We start from the raw sequence: 19322 nt of genomic DNA, 5'->3' as shown, positions 1-19322 counted from the left end.
TGATATATGTTGTTTCAGATTAGGGGAATGCTATAAATTCTTCTCTTGATGCTGTCCAGTGGTGTACACACTGGTTTATAAACCAGGGATTCAAAGAATTAAACACTGTTCGTGGGATAAAGAAAGACTACAGGGAGTTGTGAAAATGTAACTCAAAAAGGAAGTAAATGATGCATTCTATGAAATTAGAGTTCCTAGTATGAGGCAGAAGAAGACATGGTGAATTTATTTCTTATATGTGTGGGAAGGAATCCAGTTGCTTCCATATGCAAGGGCAAGTTCTTGTGGATGTGATCTGCAGGGCTGCATTTCTGCAGAACAGAAACCAAATGCACTCATTATCTGTGCTGTTATAATAACTCTCACCATTGTCTACATCCCTAATCTGCAAAGGCAGAAGATAAAATACTTACTGGACAATGGCACTTAACCCGAAGCTGAATGGAAAGACTTACCTCTTCCTATGACTTCATTGAAATGCACAATCAGACTGCTAGGCCCAATCACTACGTGTTGGACAGCTTGGACCAAGTCTGGATTTAGAGCACTGAGGTCAATGTGGACAGTGTTTTGCAGTAATGGACTGGATATATCAGAGTCCCCACTATTGAGGATGGGGGACAAGTCTGTCAGAGGATACTGTGCTTGTCTGCAGGATCCATTCTGGGAGGAGTTAGGAAATTGTTCTGCAAGATAAAGCAAATAGAAAAAACAATAGTGAAAATGCAATTGCACTTTACAAACATACTGAATTAATAGGGAAGCTAGTATTTTAAAATTAAAGAAATAATGCTTATACTATGGAAAGGGCCAGAAAGAACCTTTACAAAGAAACTGGTTGGTGAAAAATGGTAATGATTCAGGAAAAGATACTGACTTACTCATACAACCATTTTAGAAAATGTTTACAAATTTTCTTTTAAGTAAACTGACATTTTGCAATCTTGCTTACCATAATTTTTCTTAGTTTTTAAAAAATTAATAAATAAAAGGCCAAGCTTAATATTTAGTTGTGACTATAGTATATCCTTAAGACTGGAAACTAGTAAAGTTGAGACCAAATAATTGCCTAGTCTCACAACAACCCAGCTCAATGTGAGAAAATGAGAAAGATAATGTTTGAGAGACTAGTATTATGCAAAACACATATGGATTCCAAGATAAGGAAAAAATATGTCAAAATGGACATGAGTACTTATAGATCCAGCATCTTTTATTTAAAATACTTGAGACAAGAAGTGGTTTAGATTTTTGGATGATCTCAGATTTTAGAGTTTCTGCACAGGAGCCACTAGTTGAGTAGCTCTGATCTGAAATATAATTACGTAAATGGATTGAGAACATTTGATGCTCCCCCCCATCTGAGATCTGAAATGCTTCAAAACCTAAGATATTTTGAGTAACATGAGCAGCGTGTTGGACTTTTTATGTATGTGCTTGTACTGACTTTGAATTGAGGAAGGACCTCATGCTCTTACTTGGCTCTCTTGCTCATATCTGGTGCTCTGGCACATGAGCCAGATCTCCAATCTAGCATTTTGCTGCTGATTAGTTGGAGATGGAGTCTTGTAGACTTTTCAGACTGTACTTCAATGCTTTCTTATTTTTATTTCCAAAAGGTCAGGTTCTCCAAAACCACTTTGGAGGATTGAAAAGTAAAATGAGCTTCTTGATAGGAGGAAGCTTATCTTCACTTCCCAAATATTTGCACCAAGAGTTCCTAGCTAGGAATTCTCAGAGGTGCAAGAATTGATAAAAAATCCTTTGTCAGATACATGACTTACATCCTCTGGAATATTCTATTCACACCTTAGCTAAGTCCAAAAAAAGGCACAGAAACTAGTTTAGATCACCAGTATGTGATGCTGAGGTACATGAGTTTCTATGGGAAAGATTGTCAGTCTGATCTACCAGCACGAGAGAGAAAAGTTCTTCAGTTGCCTCATGGTTAGGTTCTGCCTATTAATTTTGTTATTCTTCTTTCCAGGTCACTTTCTCTCACTTTATTCACATTTCCATGATTAAAATAAGTAAGAAGAAGAGCTTGTTTTTCTTAGGCATAGTAACAGAAGTTGGGTAAGGAATTGGAAAGATTAGGACAGCTGTTGCTTTCTAAAAGAATATTTGTGAGTTTTCCTTGTCTCAAGTTAGAATGACTAATATGAATATAGAATACAGAAATTAGATCTAAATTCCAAGATAGTAATCGAGATTTTATTTGCCCATATTTTTAAAGGAATGGATTTCGGATGGCAAATGGAGCAAAGACAATAAATGTCTCTAGAAATAAGTAATCTTCAAAAATAATGAGGACACAATCATTAAAACAATGTTTAAATGTTCAGTGCTCATTACTCTTGCATTTGTTTGGATGAGCAACTTCTAACTTTCCAGTATCCAAAAGTGTCTGTGACTCATTTTATTTGTCCAAAGGTAAATATTCAACTAAGGAAATGCTTGTACTTGACTCACATCCGGTAACTTCTAAAGATAATGGAGCTGATACAATACAGACATGCTGCTTTGACCAGGAGAGTTTTAAATAAAACAATGTGAACTGCTCTGGGGAACCTGACCATTATTAGCCTTACTGTTTTACAAAGCAGATGATGTTGGCTCTTTTTTCTTTAACAGCACAACTTAAGGGTTTTCTCGAGTAAGGCTCAAAATATATTCAAGTCCCAGAATGTTATAGGTAAAAGGCTGTGTTCACAAAAAATGCTTCAAAAGATTATTAATGGTTATTTTAAATATGTGGGAGTCAATGATAAAAATGTAGCAGTTATGCATTTAAGTAAAATATAGTTTGAAACTTAACTGTTTCTGAGTTGCTGAAAAGAACTTTAGAGTTCTTCAACATCACACTTAGTAGTCCTTTGATCAAAGGGTTATAAAATTAAATTTTGTTGGTGAGAAGAGAGGTTACAGACACTAAAATTACAATACAAACATGGGTTCATTCTAAAATAAGAGCCATGCAACTCTGTGGCAAAATAAATACTTCTTTGTAGAGACAAATACTTTTCTGTTTTTATAAAACTACACAAAGCGAAAGCAAAAACAATCAAAAATGCCAATATCATGGTGGCCTAGATGTAGGTAATCAGAAGCATACCTTCTGGAAAAGTGGCTCGGTAGTCTACAGATGCATCAGAAACCATCTCTGTAGTCGGGCTTACACTTCGGGCACTTACAAGCCTATCCAAATGAGGCGTGTGGACTCTTGCATCATAGCGAACTAATTCACTGCCTAGATCTTCAAACAGAAAGAAAGAACTTGTTAAAAGACTTGGCTATCACAGTTTTAGTAGACTTTGACCCAAGGTCTAGAACTCAACATCTATCTATCTATCTATCTATCTATCTATCTATCTATCTATCTATCTATCTATCTTTCTATCTTTCTTTCTTTCTATCTATCTATCTACCTATCTATCTATATTTATTTATTTATTTTTGCCAGTCCTGGGCTTGAGCTCAGGGCCTGAGCACTGTCCTTGGACTTTCTCAACGCTAGAGCTCTACCACTTGAGCCTCAGCACCACTTCTGGCTTTTTTTTTCTATGTATGTGGTACCGAGGAATCGAACCTGGGTCCTAGTGAATGCTAGGCAAGCACTCTATCACTAGGCCAAACTCCTGGTCCCTCAACATTTATTTTTAAAATTTTATTGTTGCGATAAGGCATAGAGGGGTTGCAGTTATATTCATCATGTAGTAGGTGCATTACTTCTCGCACATTGATACCCTTTCTCATGTTTTTGTCCTCGTTTGCCTCTCTCCCCCACAATCATCTTGTTTTCCTCATTCCCTTCCATATTTCAAATAAACAAATAAATATATATGCAATATGCCAAATAACCAAGTCAGGTACAGTAATAACATGAGATTAACCATAGGGCAAAAGAAGAGAAGAGAAATAACATAGGTCATTAAAAACTTCAATCACACAAGATAAATCTCTATGACTGCATACAAGAGAGCCCACAGGAGTTTACAACAGTATTAAGCTATATTGTTCATAACTTCTTAAGACAAATAATAACACATGTGCACCTTTAATTTGTTTTCTCTTTTTCATCCACAGGAAAAGTCCGAGTACTACTAAAAGTATTATCGATATTGAGACAACACCAACGATCAATCCTGTGAAATTCTGATCTGGTTGAACTATCACTTTTCCAAGGACAGTTGAAGAGATGGCTTGTTTCCACTAGAAATAACAGATAAAGAAAAGTCAGACTTCAGCCAGGACAGATAAAAGATATGCTTTGCAGATGAAATTACAATTTCTCTGTCCCAAATCCCACCCACCAATCATCATTCTGGAAATGGGATGACTGCCTTCAGAGTAATAGAAGATTCCTCAAGTCTGCCTTAGTATTCTAACAATTAGGGAATATTGATACTCAAGGTACTTCTATGACATTTAGCTATTTATTTTTGTTCCTAGGTATTAGTTGGCAGAAAATACAAAACAGTCCCTGATCTTGAGGAACTGGGGTATATTAGTGAGATATGTAATTATGGTGCAATTTATATTGTACCACAGAATTATGAATGAATAGTAAGGTATTAATTCTGTCCCATGGCCAAGGATGGAATGACTTCTCATAAGAGACCAATAATCTTTTAATTATGTGACAATCAAGTCTCTTAATATCGTCAATTGTTTTGATATACACAAGAAATCTCTTGGGTCACTTCTAGCTCTAATATTTTGTGATGTTTAGTATATGTGGTTCATTCTGAAATATCAGTTTTGATTACACAATTCAGTCCTGAATTTTCATATGTTTTTGAACATTCCCATTTTCCAGCATCAATTTCTAGATTCCAGCATCAATTATCCTTAGATAAACAATGTACATGGTGAAACATTACTCAGGTGTAGAAAGGAAGAAATCCATGGCTACAATGGAGTTGAATCTTAGAGACATTTTGCTAAGTAATATGAACCAAATGCTAAATTACAAATATTGTAAGATTCCACTTACATGGAATACTTAGAAGGGGAAAATTATGATCATAGAGACAGAGTAGAGGTTGCCAGGGACAAGGGGAGGAAGAAAATGTGGACTTATTGATTACTAAGTTACATAACTTATGTTTTGGGCAATGGAAAAGGTTTGGGATTAGACAGTGATGATAGTTATGCAATATTATGAATGAAATTCATGCTACTGAACTGTGCATTTAAAATGATTAACATGGGACTGGGATATAGCTCAGTGGCAAAGTGCTCGCACAACATCCTGGGTTCGATCCCCAGTACCAAAAAGAAATGACAAGAAAATACAGTTAAAACCCAAATAAAATGATGAACATGGAAAATATTATAAATATATAAGTATAATTTAAATGAATCAATAATATAATATTCCAGTTGAATTATATTCTTTAATTGGGTGGTATGTGAGTTATATCACAATAAAGCTGTTAAAAATAATGAAAAAAATCATTCTGGTATTAGATTTTCTGGTTTAGTTGTCTAAATGGCAGCAGTTAGTATAAAAGGTCTAATCTTTATTTTACTTTATTTGGTGTATATGTCTTCTTTTATTTATAGGGTTTCATGTGTTTGTGATCTCTGTAGGTGCAGGAGAACCTGAGGTCCAGCCTCCTGGACTGGAGAGGGGCAGGGGAACTGACATTGTTAGATGTGTCCTGATTCCTTATGTAGGCTAGTGTGAGTAGAAAGGCCTTCTGAAACCTACCTGGGTAAGCTTGGGGAAGGAAACAGTATTTTTAAAAGTCACTATTTCTAAAATAACCGCTAGGAATTGAGGCTGAGCTGATGAGCCAAAGCCAACACACAAATGAGCTTTAATGATTTATTTTAAGCCTACAAGTGACATAATTACACTGGCACCTTTATTTACATCATGAGAGGAATTCAGGAACCCCACCTCTATATTTAGCTCACTGTTCAATTTCAGCAGGTCATTGGGGACCGTACATAAGACGGCTTCAGAATGTGAGTGTATATTCTCACAGCTCTTGTTTCCAACTTTTAACACTTCACCTTTAACTGCTTCAGGATCAATATCATTTCCCTAGAAGGAAAAAAAAACAAAGAAGTTTTTAATCTTCACACTTCTTCCAGAATGCTCACAATAGGGAAAGAATATAATATGCTGTAAACACAGACTAAATTATATGCCAAGGCATGAAGTTTTATGATACTCATTATCATGAGAATTAGGATGTCGAAAGGGAATATGACAATTTCAAGGTGTTGGTCAAGAATTATAAGATAGACTTTCTCATCAAATTGGATTTTAGAGTAAAAAAGAAGATGGCTTATGTTGTTAAGTTGGAAGACATAATATCCCTAATCATCTATTGTATTTAGTGGTTATCAAACTTGGCAAAAGGAAAGCACTTCATTCAGTGGATGTACAATCTAAAACTGTCTAATGTCATGATTCTCAACGCAAGCTCCACTTGCAGAATCACACTGAAAGTCGAAGAAATAAAAATACCCAAGACCCATCCCTAGAGATGTACATGCTGTATGTCAGTACATTTCAGTTTGAGTCGGGCAATTTTTTTAACCTTGTTGCACATTTGCATCCTATACATAAACAAATACATTTTCAAAGGAATTCCCCTAACATGCCAGATGCTCTTCATTAAGATTTGGGAGCACGATTATATTAGTTTGAACAATTATATAGTCACATAAGAACTTTTTTAAAAAATTACTCAATTTGACATATTCATTTAACAGAAGTTACCATCAGGAATTTTTAAATTATCAACATTTTATTAAAGAGACCAATCATTAGCCTTGGGAATGAAGTACAAATACAAGTACAGTTTCTCATATCAAAACTTAATGAGTATGGTTATTTATTAAACAGACCATTACCTTGACAAGAGATCTATCAAAACCTATTACTATTTTTCTTATGGACAAAGAACAGCTAGTAATAACTACTGTCCTGTTACTTTATTGTACATAATCTTTTATAGTTGGCAAATCCCCACAGATTGGTAGGGCAGACATTATTCTGGGAAAAGGAATAGGAAGAAGATACTTCTTTTTTACATGAGGCTGGGGTCTGAGAAAAAGAGTGAACATGAGTAAATCCTATTCTTATGGTATTTCTAAAGGCAGTATGAGCAATCCATTGATCCAGGTCAGCCACACAGGGCAATTCAAAATAGAAGCACATAAATCTAGAAGGTCACTTTGGGGCTTCAAATGACAACTTGTTGGGTAAGTTAGAGGAGGGCGAAGGGCTTTACTCACATATTGGAGGGAATTCAGACAATGACAGAGAGAAGAGATTAAAGAGCTGGAGCATTTGATTTATGAGTGAAGGACTAAAATGTGTCTTGCTTGCTCAGATAATAACTAAAGCTGGGGGAAGGGATGATCACATGACATTTACATCTACAGGACTCATTCTTTTCAGCTTAGGATCTCCTTGGATTCTTAAACAAAAGCAGATTTTCACAACCACCCACCAAGGAGCATGTGAGGAACACAGACTTCCAGAATAAATCACTAGCAGCTTTGTATATATCATTATTCTAAAAGATTAATAAATAAATAAAAGGTAACTGTCACTAAAGTGATGTGGCAGCCAGGACTGTATGTGTAAAACTGTAAGTATAGGTTACTTTGTGTCATGTAAAGTAGATGTAGCTTCATTGAGTGCGAAAATATATGCTCAAGACCTTTATGATTTACTTTTCACTATTATCTACTATCAACCATCATTAAATAGAAGAACATAATTACAAAATCAGCTTGGTTCTTCAGTCACTAAAACCACAAAAGATGTACATGTAAATAATACATTGTAAGGCTTTCTGATCTTTCACTCTTTACATGTGTAGAATTATAATGAATCCTGCAGAGATATCCCCCTCCTAGGTATTATTGTCATCCCTGCTTTAGATATGGGAAGCAAAGGTTCAAGGAAGGACTAGGTCATGAAGTAGAGTTTATTCTACTTGATACAAGTTAGATGTAGGTCTAGTTACAGAGAATGTATGGATTAAGAGTTTCTTCCTCTCACTGTAGTGTTCAGATGGATGCATTTCTAAAGTGAAAGCCCAAGACTTCCAATGTGTCACATCAAACTGTATGTTTCTCATCACTTTCTTCTTTCACTCTGTCTTGGCATGTCATATGTTTCTAGACAGGATTCAGGCCTGGAGATGCTGCATGTTTCAGCTGGCACTAAAACGGTTCAGCTAGGAGTAGAAGGAATTAGTCTGAAAAATGACTTTCTAATAAAAAGGCTCCAGGAAGTTCTCATATCTAAGTGGCCACCAGGTAACTCTACGAGAGGCAGTGTGACCATTCAGTCCATTGAAATTTGCAGCAGAAAATCAGTGAGTTGGCAAAGATGGTGCTAGTAGTGACAAGGCAAGGTTAACACTTCAGTTAAGGACCTAAGTCCCTCTGCTTAGAATTTAGACCAAAGGATCAGGCTTGAAAGCATTAAAAGTATCAATAGGTAATAAAAGGAAAACTTTGCTGAATATTTGGGAAAACCTTGACAGACCAAATTTAATTTGTTTTCCTTACTGTCTACTTGGAACTCTCTGCTTCTTACTTATTTAGAGAAATGTATGGAACCGCAAGTGCTATTTATGGGCCTGAGGCATATTGTTTTATAGAATGCATATTAAAATGTGCAGATTGTGCACTATTCACAACAGTCAAGCAATGGAAGCAACCCAGGCGCCCCACTACAGATGAATGGATACAAAAACTGTGGTACATATATACAATGGAATTCTACATAGCCAACAGACAAGATAAAATAGTGGCATTATCTGGGAACTAGAGCAAATCATGTTGAGTGAGATAAGTCAGGACCAAAGGGACAAAAGGCACATGGGTCTCCTTGATATGTGGATATTAGATCCAAACAGTACAAGAGCTATGACTCAATAGTTATATAAATATAACTATATAGATGAAAAATCTATGATGGGATATATACTCTATAGATATAATGTTATATAGATGGATATGTATCTATGACATACAAACTCTCAGCTTAATTTTAATTATGTTCTAAAATTTATGTGCCAGTGATTGCATAGAGAGATTGCCTTCTTGACTTCTTGTTTGTTAAACATGACATTTGAAATATGATGTAAAAATCAGTGTTCATAAAATCTTCCCATAAGAAAAAATAAAACAACAAAGTACACCAGAAAAAAAAGTGCAGCATGGAAGTGATGCTGTGGCTCAAGTGGTAGAGTGCTAGCCTTGAGCAAAAAGGAGCTGAAATAAGAAGTGCAGCACAGGGTAAGACTAGTTATGAATAAGATACGAACACGATCAGACAAGAATAAGTCTTGATGCTTAGTCAAATGATCCCTAATGATGGAATCCTTCCCTTCTATCCTAGCTGGGCTAAGAACTGAACCTAGGGTAGATGTGATTACTTTGGAGTCTTCAGTCACATGAAAATTTAAGGAGATTTAAGCTCCTTCTGAGCAACAGATGAATTGTAATGTCTCAGAACAATGTTTTTGGTGTGTAACCATTGATACCTGACTTTACAAGATCTTTTAGAAGTGTGTTCTCGCGATCACAAAGTCACACCTGAGTGTCTGATTTTCCTGCTCCCTGCTTTATCTCGTCTTCCTGCCCCCTTTTTCTATATGAGCTGAATTTACCAAACTGGATGTAGGAAACATATCTGATATGACAAATACCGACATGCTTCAGGATCAGACAACTAGTAGGGTGAGGCTAGGCAGTCCTTATTTAGGGATTAAATATTGTAATTCTTGGGCTGAGAATGTGCCTAGCATGTTTGAAACCCTGGGTTTGATTCCTTAGTACCACATAAACAGAAAATCCAGAACTGGTACTGTGGCTCAAATGGTAAAAATGCTAGCCTTGAGCAAAAGAAGCTCAGGGACAGTTCCCAGGCCCTATGTTCAAGCCTCAGGACTGGATATATATATATATATATATATATATATATATATATATACACACACACACACACATATACATATATATATATTCACACACATATATACATATATATTCTCTGCTTTTCATAAAACATGCTCATGCATAAAAGAACAAAGCAAGCAAACAAGGAGCTCATGCTCCTTTTTCCTAAGGCTAGTGAGCCATAGGATCACTTCCATGCTGCATTTTTGTCAATCCTGGGGTTTGAACTAAGGGCCTGAGCACTGTTGTTGGTCTTTCCTCAAGGCTTATGCTCTACCACTTGAGCCACAACACCTCTTCCAGCTTTTCTATGTACATGGTACCAAAAAATCAAACCCAGGTCTTCATGCATGCTAAGTAACCACTCTATGACTAGGCCAAACTTCTGGCCCAGTGCTGCACATTTTAATAGACATTCTATGAAATAATGTGCCCCAGGCCAATAAATAGCATTTGTGGTTCCATACAGTTCTCTGATACGATAGTGGGAGGGGGGTTCTTTATCTATAATCAGTTTTTGAATGTTTGTAAAAGTTTAGAGCTATTTTATTTAATGAACAGTATAGATATTGACATATAATATAATCAGTTTCCTTATTGTGAAAAGCATTTGAAAGTTAATATGAGAGTGAATATAAGATGCATTGCAGTTTACTGGAATTTGGCTTGAATGTGAGCCCTAAGTTTGTTGTTTCTTCCCTAGGTGACCCAAAGAAAGTAACATAATATTCCTAAACCTATTTATTCATCTTTAAGTGGGTATAGTCATTACTGATCTCTTAACCTCATAGAGGTTAAGAATGCAATGGATAATGCAAATGAAATAATATATGCCATTTAACTGTGTTAACTATAAAATTCCTTATGAATATAAGGAATTGATAGGATAATTGTGCACTACTAGGCTAAGGGGTATTCTCCAAAAGATGTATAAGCTGATAACCATTGGCTGCAGCTGGTTCTGGTGAACTCAAAACCTTGGTCCTAACCACATCTTATATACTTAGTGTTTCTGAAGCACTCTGAGAAGTCACTTGTCTTTGGCCCCTGTTGTCTTCATTGTATTCTCTTGTTCCAAACTTGGTTGGCTCTTATCCCCATGAAAATAGTCACTGAGCACAATTGGTCATTGAAGCTGCTCTAACAAGAGGAGCTGGAAATAACCATAACCAAGAAACCTTTTTAGCCAATAAGCCTTTATAGGTAAAGCTGATTGCAAAGCACAAACTGTTGCTGGTAGTGAAGAGAAAAGCTCACTGTAAATTTATGATTCTCTCAGCACTTTTATTGATGGAAGACAATGCTACATTCGTATTTTGAGTGATAATGGATCAAACATCATATGAAATGAAAGGACTGCATAGATTTTGATTAAAAAGGCAAAAAAGACCCCACCAAAAGTAAAAACACATGCTTGTCCATTTTTCTATCATCATGCTTCATTTTCCTTTGTTTCTGCCTCCAAAGACAGAGGTGTAGATGTGATCAACTTTTGAAATTGCTAAAAAGTTGCTGGCACAATAGTCTTTTACACTTTAAGATTTCCTCTTAAAGAATAAGAAGTATGGGAAAAGAATAAATCATGATATTAAAACGACCATTCTAAACTGTGAAATGATAGGTGTTATTTACTTGTTAGAGAAAAGCAAAAGGGTAAGATTTTAATAAAAGGAACTGCTTTGTAATGATAATTGTCTGGCCATGTGGAAAAACCATTCATTGCCTGAGATTATGTCAAATCATGATGCCTTATTTTTTTCCCAACTATTTTGCATGCTGTAGAATAATAGAATAATTTATAGAAGCTTTCTCTTCAAAACAACAATATGCTTAGAAGGTTAGATAAAGAAGCATTTATCTGTAATCAATTTATCACAGATATAGCAACCAAACAGTAGTTTCTTTGGGCATGAAACTATTTGCACATAAACCTCTGTTTTCAGTACAAACTATGTGCACATAAACCTCTGTTTTCACTAAGAAGCAGTGGAAACTTTAAAACAGCAAACACAGTCATTGTTAAAGGGAAAAGGTCACACTAGATTAGTTTTTATTCGGAGGAAAAAAAGGAAGTGATAAAAGCTCTTTCTCCTTTCTAAAACTAATTAAAGAAGCAGATGAAAGAACTTTGCTGTGGTAAACATGCTGTTCATTGAAGCAGGCCTCCATTTAATTTCATGCTGGGTTTGCTTAATTATTGTACAAATACAATGGGTGTGAATGTGTGCATGGGTTGTTTCATAGGTAAAAAGCAGATAAAAGTCCGGGGGAAACATATTCTTTGGATAGAAATGGCCTGCAGCAATCTATCTTGCATCAAATAAGGATGGGCTTATTGCATTGTGTTTATATTTATACTAACGTGATCTTTCAAGAAAACAAACCTGATTGTCTAAAGAAGAAGTATACTGATGTTTGGAGAACAGATTGTGGAAGAATAACTACATTTCTGTTTCTAATGACTAGTGCTGGAAAACTGAAGTCTTAATCATTTTGCCTCTTTTCTTATTTTTTGAAGTAGAAATGACTTAAGTGACATCAGAGCTGAATTCTAGTCCTTTTTTCCCCCTGCAATTAATCTATTGGCTTAATCACTTTGGTAAAGTTGCAATAGGCTGGCATAGAAAAGGTAATCTGTTATTATCTATGACATTATTTTTTTTACTAAGGTAGTAAAAAAATCCAGATTCATTTGTACATCAGCTTATAGATGACCATGCCTAGATGCAAAACTCCATGTGCAGAATTACAGTTGTTACATTTACTTTCATGGCCTTTGCTATTTGTCTTATAAATGAGCACATTTAGGTAAAGCATACAGGGAATGTGTAATTTCATCAGGATAAAGTGTCATTGCGAGTCTCTTCAATAAATTTGTGTCCAGAATTTGCTATTTAATATATATATATATATATATATATATACATAAAAAAAGGAGTTTTAAATGCTCCATTAAAAACAATCCAGACTTATTTTTTAGTCTTATGCCAAAAAGGATTTGCTTTTCGGAGCTTAGGTATTTGCTGATGTAGATGATACAGTGACTAAATACAATGATTCTATTCATATTGCTATGGAGTTAATAGCGTTCAAGTTGATTTAAGAGAACATTTTAAGGAATTCTTACCTTAATTTCAAGTACATTTTCATTGCCCATTGAGATCATCACTGGCTTTTCAAAAGGCTTAAACACTGGATTATGTACATAAATGAGATCAAAGTTGTTGGAAAGGATCCCATCTAACATGAAAAAGGCTTTGGTCTTCAGGGGGAGTTGCAGGTTCAGCTGCTCTAGTGAAGGAGTGGTGCAGCAGATGATCTCCAAATTAGAGCGGTGTCGACATGCCTGGAGGACAACACAATTATCCTCTGTCAGAAGGACAGAACTTGACATGATTCATCACAACTGCTGCATTTTACAGCTTCAGCCAACCATGCATATATCATATATATATAATATATAACATATAATGTCATAATAGATAATAACCATTGCTACTGCCACATTTTACAGTTTCAAAAAATCATGCATATGTCATATATAAAATATGTGTGACATACATCACATATAATATACATAGCATACTATACACACTACAGTATACACATAGCATAGTATACACACACACTATATTTATATATATATATATATATATTGAGAGAAAAGCCTATTTTTAAATCCATAAAGTTAATGACAGATGCAAAGTTTTCCACAGGACTCAATCTTCAAAGGAACATAGAGTTTCACTTGTCCAAAATGAATTCTGGTACTCTATCTTCATTCCATCATCTTACTCTCCTTAAGAAAACAAGGCAGTCACTGTGAAGAAGTGCTTTCTGGTATTGTGAAGCAGCTTTGTGGGATCCCAGCTCAGTGGGAGCTGGGCTTTGTGGGGTCAGATGCTAGTCTTAACTCATGCTGTGAGAATGAAAGCAGACATGTGATTTCCACATTTAGGAATTAAGGTTAAAGTGTTATCACAGTGTAATATACTGCATGGTAAAATGCTGTGTAAGTCATCATATGGTTAGTATTATAACTAGGTTATTTCCTTCATGTGTGTTAAGTATCTGGTGCTAGTTTTTGTGCAGAACACTACAGGGTTGGTCTCATATATTTATTTATTTTTCTGATAATCCTCCAAGTTGGTGCCATAATTATTCTCTTAAAAATGAAGAAACTGGGGCCAGGAGTTTGGCCTAGTGGTAGAGTGCTTGCCTAGCATGCACGAAGACCCGGGTTCAATTCCTTGGTACCACATACATAGAAAAAAAAAAAAGCCAGAAGTGGTTCTGAGGCTCAAGTGGTAGAGCTCTAGCCTTCAGAAAGTCCAAGGACAATGCTCGGGCCCTGAGCTAAAGCCCAGGACTGGCAAAAAAAAAAAAAAAAAAAAAAAAGAAACTGAGCTTTGCAAACATACTAGACCAGGCCATATTCTGGAGAAGAAGAGTAGGGTGCATATATCCCAAACCATTCAGTCAATACTCATGTTTTAACACCCATACTATCCTTAAAAATTTTACATTTTCTATATTGGTAAATATTTCCTATACACTCTATTTATAATAGAGATTCTCTCTATAATAATGCTCTGCTATTATTATTTCATGTCCTTTCATCTCACATTTCAAATCTTCCCCTTTGAAATTATGATTTATGGAATTTTGGAAAATGTGATTTCCTCTTTATTGTACTTAGGCTAAAACTAGCAATACAAAGTGGCACATTTACGGTTAAATGGTTGTATTTCTTCCCCCCCAAGGAAAAGACAAACAAGTAACAACATCCCTTAGATTTCCTTTTCTTTGACAAGCATACTTGGAGATAAAACAATTCTGTCTGCCCACAATAGCAAATGACCTCAGGATGTACATAAAAAGCACAAGCAGAGTTTTGTGCTTGATACTTAGAAAAAACTAAAAATTATTCTGCATTTAAGAATCTATGTTATAAAGAAACAAAATGGATGAAATTCTGGATTATTTAGTCTCACATAAAATTCATATTATAATATTAAGCAATATTTATTTTTATCACTTTTAGCACTGGAAATGAATAATTCTACTGACAATAGACTAATTCTCTATGTAACATCAAGAACTTCGAAGCCACATAAAAAGCTGTAGGATTCTGAAACCCAATGTGCAATAACAAATGAGGGCACATTTAGTGAAGAAGGCAATTATATTTTAAAAGATTTGAGTTTATTGAACTTAAAAATTATTGTGGCTTGATCTTTGTGTCTAAATCAGACCTGATCAAAGTTTGTATTTATTAAATAATAAATAATAAATTTTAAATAGTTTATTAAAATAATAGTAAACAAATATCATTTATTAAATAACAAATTCCATTCATCATGGTAAACTTCAAATTCTATAAGCAAGAAGGGGCATGGGAGAAACATACATTTCTTTACCAAGTGTTTTTCACAAATAGCAAAATAGTGAATAGTGACATAGTAAATAATAAAAAAGTTCCTTGTAATGTTCCATCCCATGCGTAGTTCTATTGTATCAGCATGTTGTGGCTAAAACAATAGAAATGTACATTTCCAGATAGGTAAACAGATAAGATTTATTCCTCCATTGTTTGACTCTTTCTGGGGAAATGCTCCTTTTATATTGGACACCTGGATGGTTCCTAATAAATATTTGACTACAAATAACTGAAATAAGCTAACTGTTGTTTTATGGATCATAAATGATGGTGAAGGAGATGAACACAAATTTAGTCATTAACTTTAATAATGGAGATTCCTTGTTAAAAAAAATAGTAACCTTTTAAACTTTTACTCTAAAAAAATCACTTGCCAAGATCAAAGAGGGTTATTTTTATTTGCTTGATGAAAAATTGTCTCTTGGTTATGGAGAACTGATTTCCTCTAAACTAATAGTAGTGGTTATTTTAACTTTGTTTGTGGCCATGTATGAGGATTGCCTTCAAAGCCCTTTACTTCATGTGGAGAGACTCCCTGGAGTACCATCTCTTAGGAATATGATATAAATCTAATAATACTCCTTAGAGGCGATGTAATGTGGCTGACTGAGAAGGTCAAGAAAAATCTCATTTGAGATGACCTTATTGTTTGGTGATTTAGCTTGACATTTTTAGCCCCAAATTGTTTTTTGTAATTAAAGAACACTGTGGTTTTATTCTTCAAGAAATATTGGATGGAGAAACTCAAAGAAGTGCTGTAATTCAATCTATCATCTGTTCAATCAAAACACTGCTTGAGCACAAGCACTTAGAACTCAGTAGTTCTAAGTTAAGTGCACACTTCCAACTAGATTATGGCATTTTACAGTAGAGAAAGCATTGGTGAGAAGTCTGACATGTTTGGAAACTCATCCAATCATCTTGAAGTCTAAAGTAAAAATATAATTTGAATGTGACTTAGTGAAATAGTTACAGTATAAAATAGGACAACTCCTTAAAAGAGTTTGCCGATAATTTTTAAGGAGCAATTAGTTAGTTAAATTCTGATGTAGAAAAATAACAAATACCATTCATATCTAAGACATGATAGTATTTGTTACTTGCTAATGTGGTAACCATGGGACATAAAGAAAGGTAAGAAGAAAGGGGATGTAAAAAGACATGTGTGCCGCTTTAGAAAGAAAAGTAGGTGGCAGAAAGATTATAGGCTTTATCCAAGAGTTTTTTTTTTGCAATAGTATCCATAGTGTACAGTACATTATAAATAGACTAGAGAAATAATATGATGTCCATTTATCTGTTGTCAGTTGACTTTTTACATAGTAAGGGGATTCATCATGACATTTACATACATGCATATTCAGTTTACTTCTCTATTACTTTTTTCACCCTTTTTATTAATGCATATTAAAAGTGCAAAGGTTTTTTTTCCTACTGTGATAATTCCATACATGCATGTAATGTATTTTTATGGAATTTACCTCTCTCTTGAGAATACTGTCAGTTCTATTCTTTTTAAAACATTGTCTCAAGTTGGTCTTTGTTTGTACTAAACATTTAGATGCTTGTATATGTTTATAACATTATCCCAAGACTCTAAGTAGTTTTTGTTTGATGTATGCCACTAAGAAGACAATGTTTAACAAACATTAAAGACAAAAACAAATGTCCTATGTGCTGTGGAAGCCACATGACAGAAGCAGAGTGACAGAAGCTCTGAGTAGGCCCATCATTTCAAGGACTTACCACTGTGTAGTTCCTTCCTGCTTCATACACACTTATTACCAGCTTTGAGATACTAACTGAATTCAGATTTTTTCCAATACCTGTTATTGTACTTCCACCACTGAAAAAAAACACAATAGAAAAAAATGAGAATACTGAGAATTTTCTCCCTGTCAAACATTTTAAAAGGCAGGTTCTATTTTTTCACATGCAATGAATTCATGTTAGAAGAAAAGTCATAAATCAAACAATTTCAGGGATAATTCTTCTTTGGATGTAGCTTAACGTGAAAATACTTTTTTATATTTCTATTTCATTAGATGAAGAGAGATCTTAGTATTTTTCTAGGGATTTTGGGTGTGTGTGTGTGTGTGTGTAGGGGAAGAGAATTGTTCATAGGGCTTGAACTCAGGGACTGGGTGCTGTCCTTGAGCTTTTGTGGTCAAGGCTGGTGTTCTGTCACTTTGAACTATAGCTCCTTTTCTGGTTTTCTGGTAGATAACTGGAGATAAAAATCTCAGAGACTTCTGCTCAGGCTGGTTTTACACTGTAATTGTCAGATCTTAGTCTCCTGAGTAGTTAGGATTACAGGCATGAGCCACTGTTGTTCAGTACCTTAGTACTCTTATTCATAAAATATACAAAAATAATCCAGCTGGGCATGGTGGCTCACACTTGTAATCCTAGTTACTCAGGAGTTTGAGATCTGAGGATCAAGGTTCAAAGCCAGCTCAGGCACAAAGGGACCCAAAACTCTTATCTCCAATTAACCTCTAGAAAATGGGAAGTGAGGCTTGGTTCAAGGGTAAGGCAGTAGCCTTGAGCGGAAGAGCTCAGGGACAACTAGCTTTGAGCTGCAGAACTCAGGGACAGCTCCCAGGCCGAGTTCAAGCACCATAACCCCCACAAAAAAATCCTTTTCTGTCTATAAAAAATAAACATAGACAATATTGTTGTTAAACTGATAGAATTAATGGAAACAGAGCAGACTGAACTTGGTCCAACACGATACGATCTCAAAGGGAATCTGGTATAGAGAAAAGTTGAATGTACAATAAACTGAACAGAAAAATATGCTGAAAAACGGGCAAGAAAAGTTCACCATTTTTTTTTTGACAAACAGTTGTATAGCATTGATATATACATCAATGAAAACCTCTATGGTAGATCATTGAATTGCTCTGTCACAATATGCTCAAAACATAACAGAATGAAATGCTGCTTATCATTAAATAACATAGATAAAATCAAATTGTATCTAGTATATAAGTACAGTTTTCTCCACTAAATTAGAAAGATAGGCTTTAGAAGAAATGCAACAGCCTCAAAGCAGGGGGTAAAAATGCAGTTCATTTGAGTATTTTATAGTGATATGATCCATTTTTTCTTATAGCTATGGGAAGTTTGTACTCACCTAACAAATGATTTGGTAGGGTGAATTTCATAGACTACAGGATCTTCCCGATAAGTGAAGCTGCTGGTCTCTCGGTTGGCTAAGTCAATTTTCAGTTTAACAGGAAATTCTGCTGAAATGGTTTGGGCTGGGGTGTAACATTCAAGAAGAGTATTTGACACACTGAACAACAACAAGAAAAGCAAGAAGAGAAAGAAAGAAAAAAAGGGCCTTAGCTATTAGAGATACACATAACTTAGAATTATATCCATAAATCAAAGAGTATAACTCAATGGCTCCTAAATCAAAATTTCCAGAGATGGTCTAGAAATAGCCTTTTAGTGCAGGCTATTTACATCTTACTGGATCTCCAACTTAGCTTGGCTGTTGAAGGACCATTCTTTACTTCAAAACATTTGACATCTTAAGCAATCTTTAAAGAACTGAGCAAGTCGAATCTTTCAAGTCTAAGAAGCAGAATCACAACTCCTTCCAAACTGTCTCCCCCCATTTCTTCCCTCCCCATGTGTGATTATAGTCTAATGTTAAACCCTGATGGAAATGTTTGATTGTTATGTATGGAAACTTACATTTGCAGTGTAGTTAGGGTACTGACATGATCATAGTAGGAAGAAAAAACTCAGAAGAGAAATTTTAACAAACATATACAGAAAGGAAGAAATAGGGAGCAGATTAATTTGGGGAATGAGAGAATCTTGTCAATAGGATAGTAAAAAATAAAGAAAAAGATTTTTCATTACAAAAGATAGTGTACTTTGATTTCCTAGATACAGACATCATTAACCCATCTCAGCAGATGCA

The 19322-nt window shown here is 35.0% G+C and overlaps 1 protein-coding gene across 1 annotated transcript in view; it reads right to left on the bottom strand.

The window, feature by feature from the left end:
* The window catches only part of Met (MET proto-oncogene, receptor tyrosine kinase), a 115495-nt gene that overhangs the window by 16379 nt on the left and 79794 nt on the right, over positions 1-19322 (bottom strand). Inside the window, exons 9-15 of the mRNA XM_090333188.1 lie at positions 18522-18683; positions 17129-17228; positions 13070-13288; positions 5909-6055; positions 4056-4212; positions 3116-3256; positions 456-686 (exon numbers count right to left, since the gene is read on the bottom strand). Coding sequence (XP_090189314.1) covers positions 456-686; positions 3116-3256; positions 4056-4212; positions 5909-6055; positions 13070-13288; positions 17129-17228; positions 18522-18683 — 1157 coding nt within the window. The remainder of the gene's footprint in view (positions 1-455; positions 687-3115; positions 3257-4055; positions 4213-5908; positions 6056-13069; positions 13289-17128; positions 17229-18521; positions 18684-19322) is intronic.

This window comes from Megascapheus bottae, chromosome 5, assembly GCF_031878675.1.
Source record: "Megascapheus bottae isolate mThoBot1 chromosome 5, mThoBot2.hap1, whole genome shotgun sequence".
NCBI classification, from domain to species: Eukaryota; Metazoa; Chordata; class Mammalia; order Rodentia; family Geomyidae; genus Megascapheus; species Megascapheus bottae.
The sequence above is the reverse complement of the archived record's forward strand: the minus strand, read 5'-3'. Positions and strand labels throughout refer to the sequence as shown.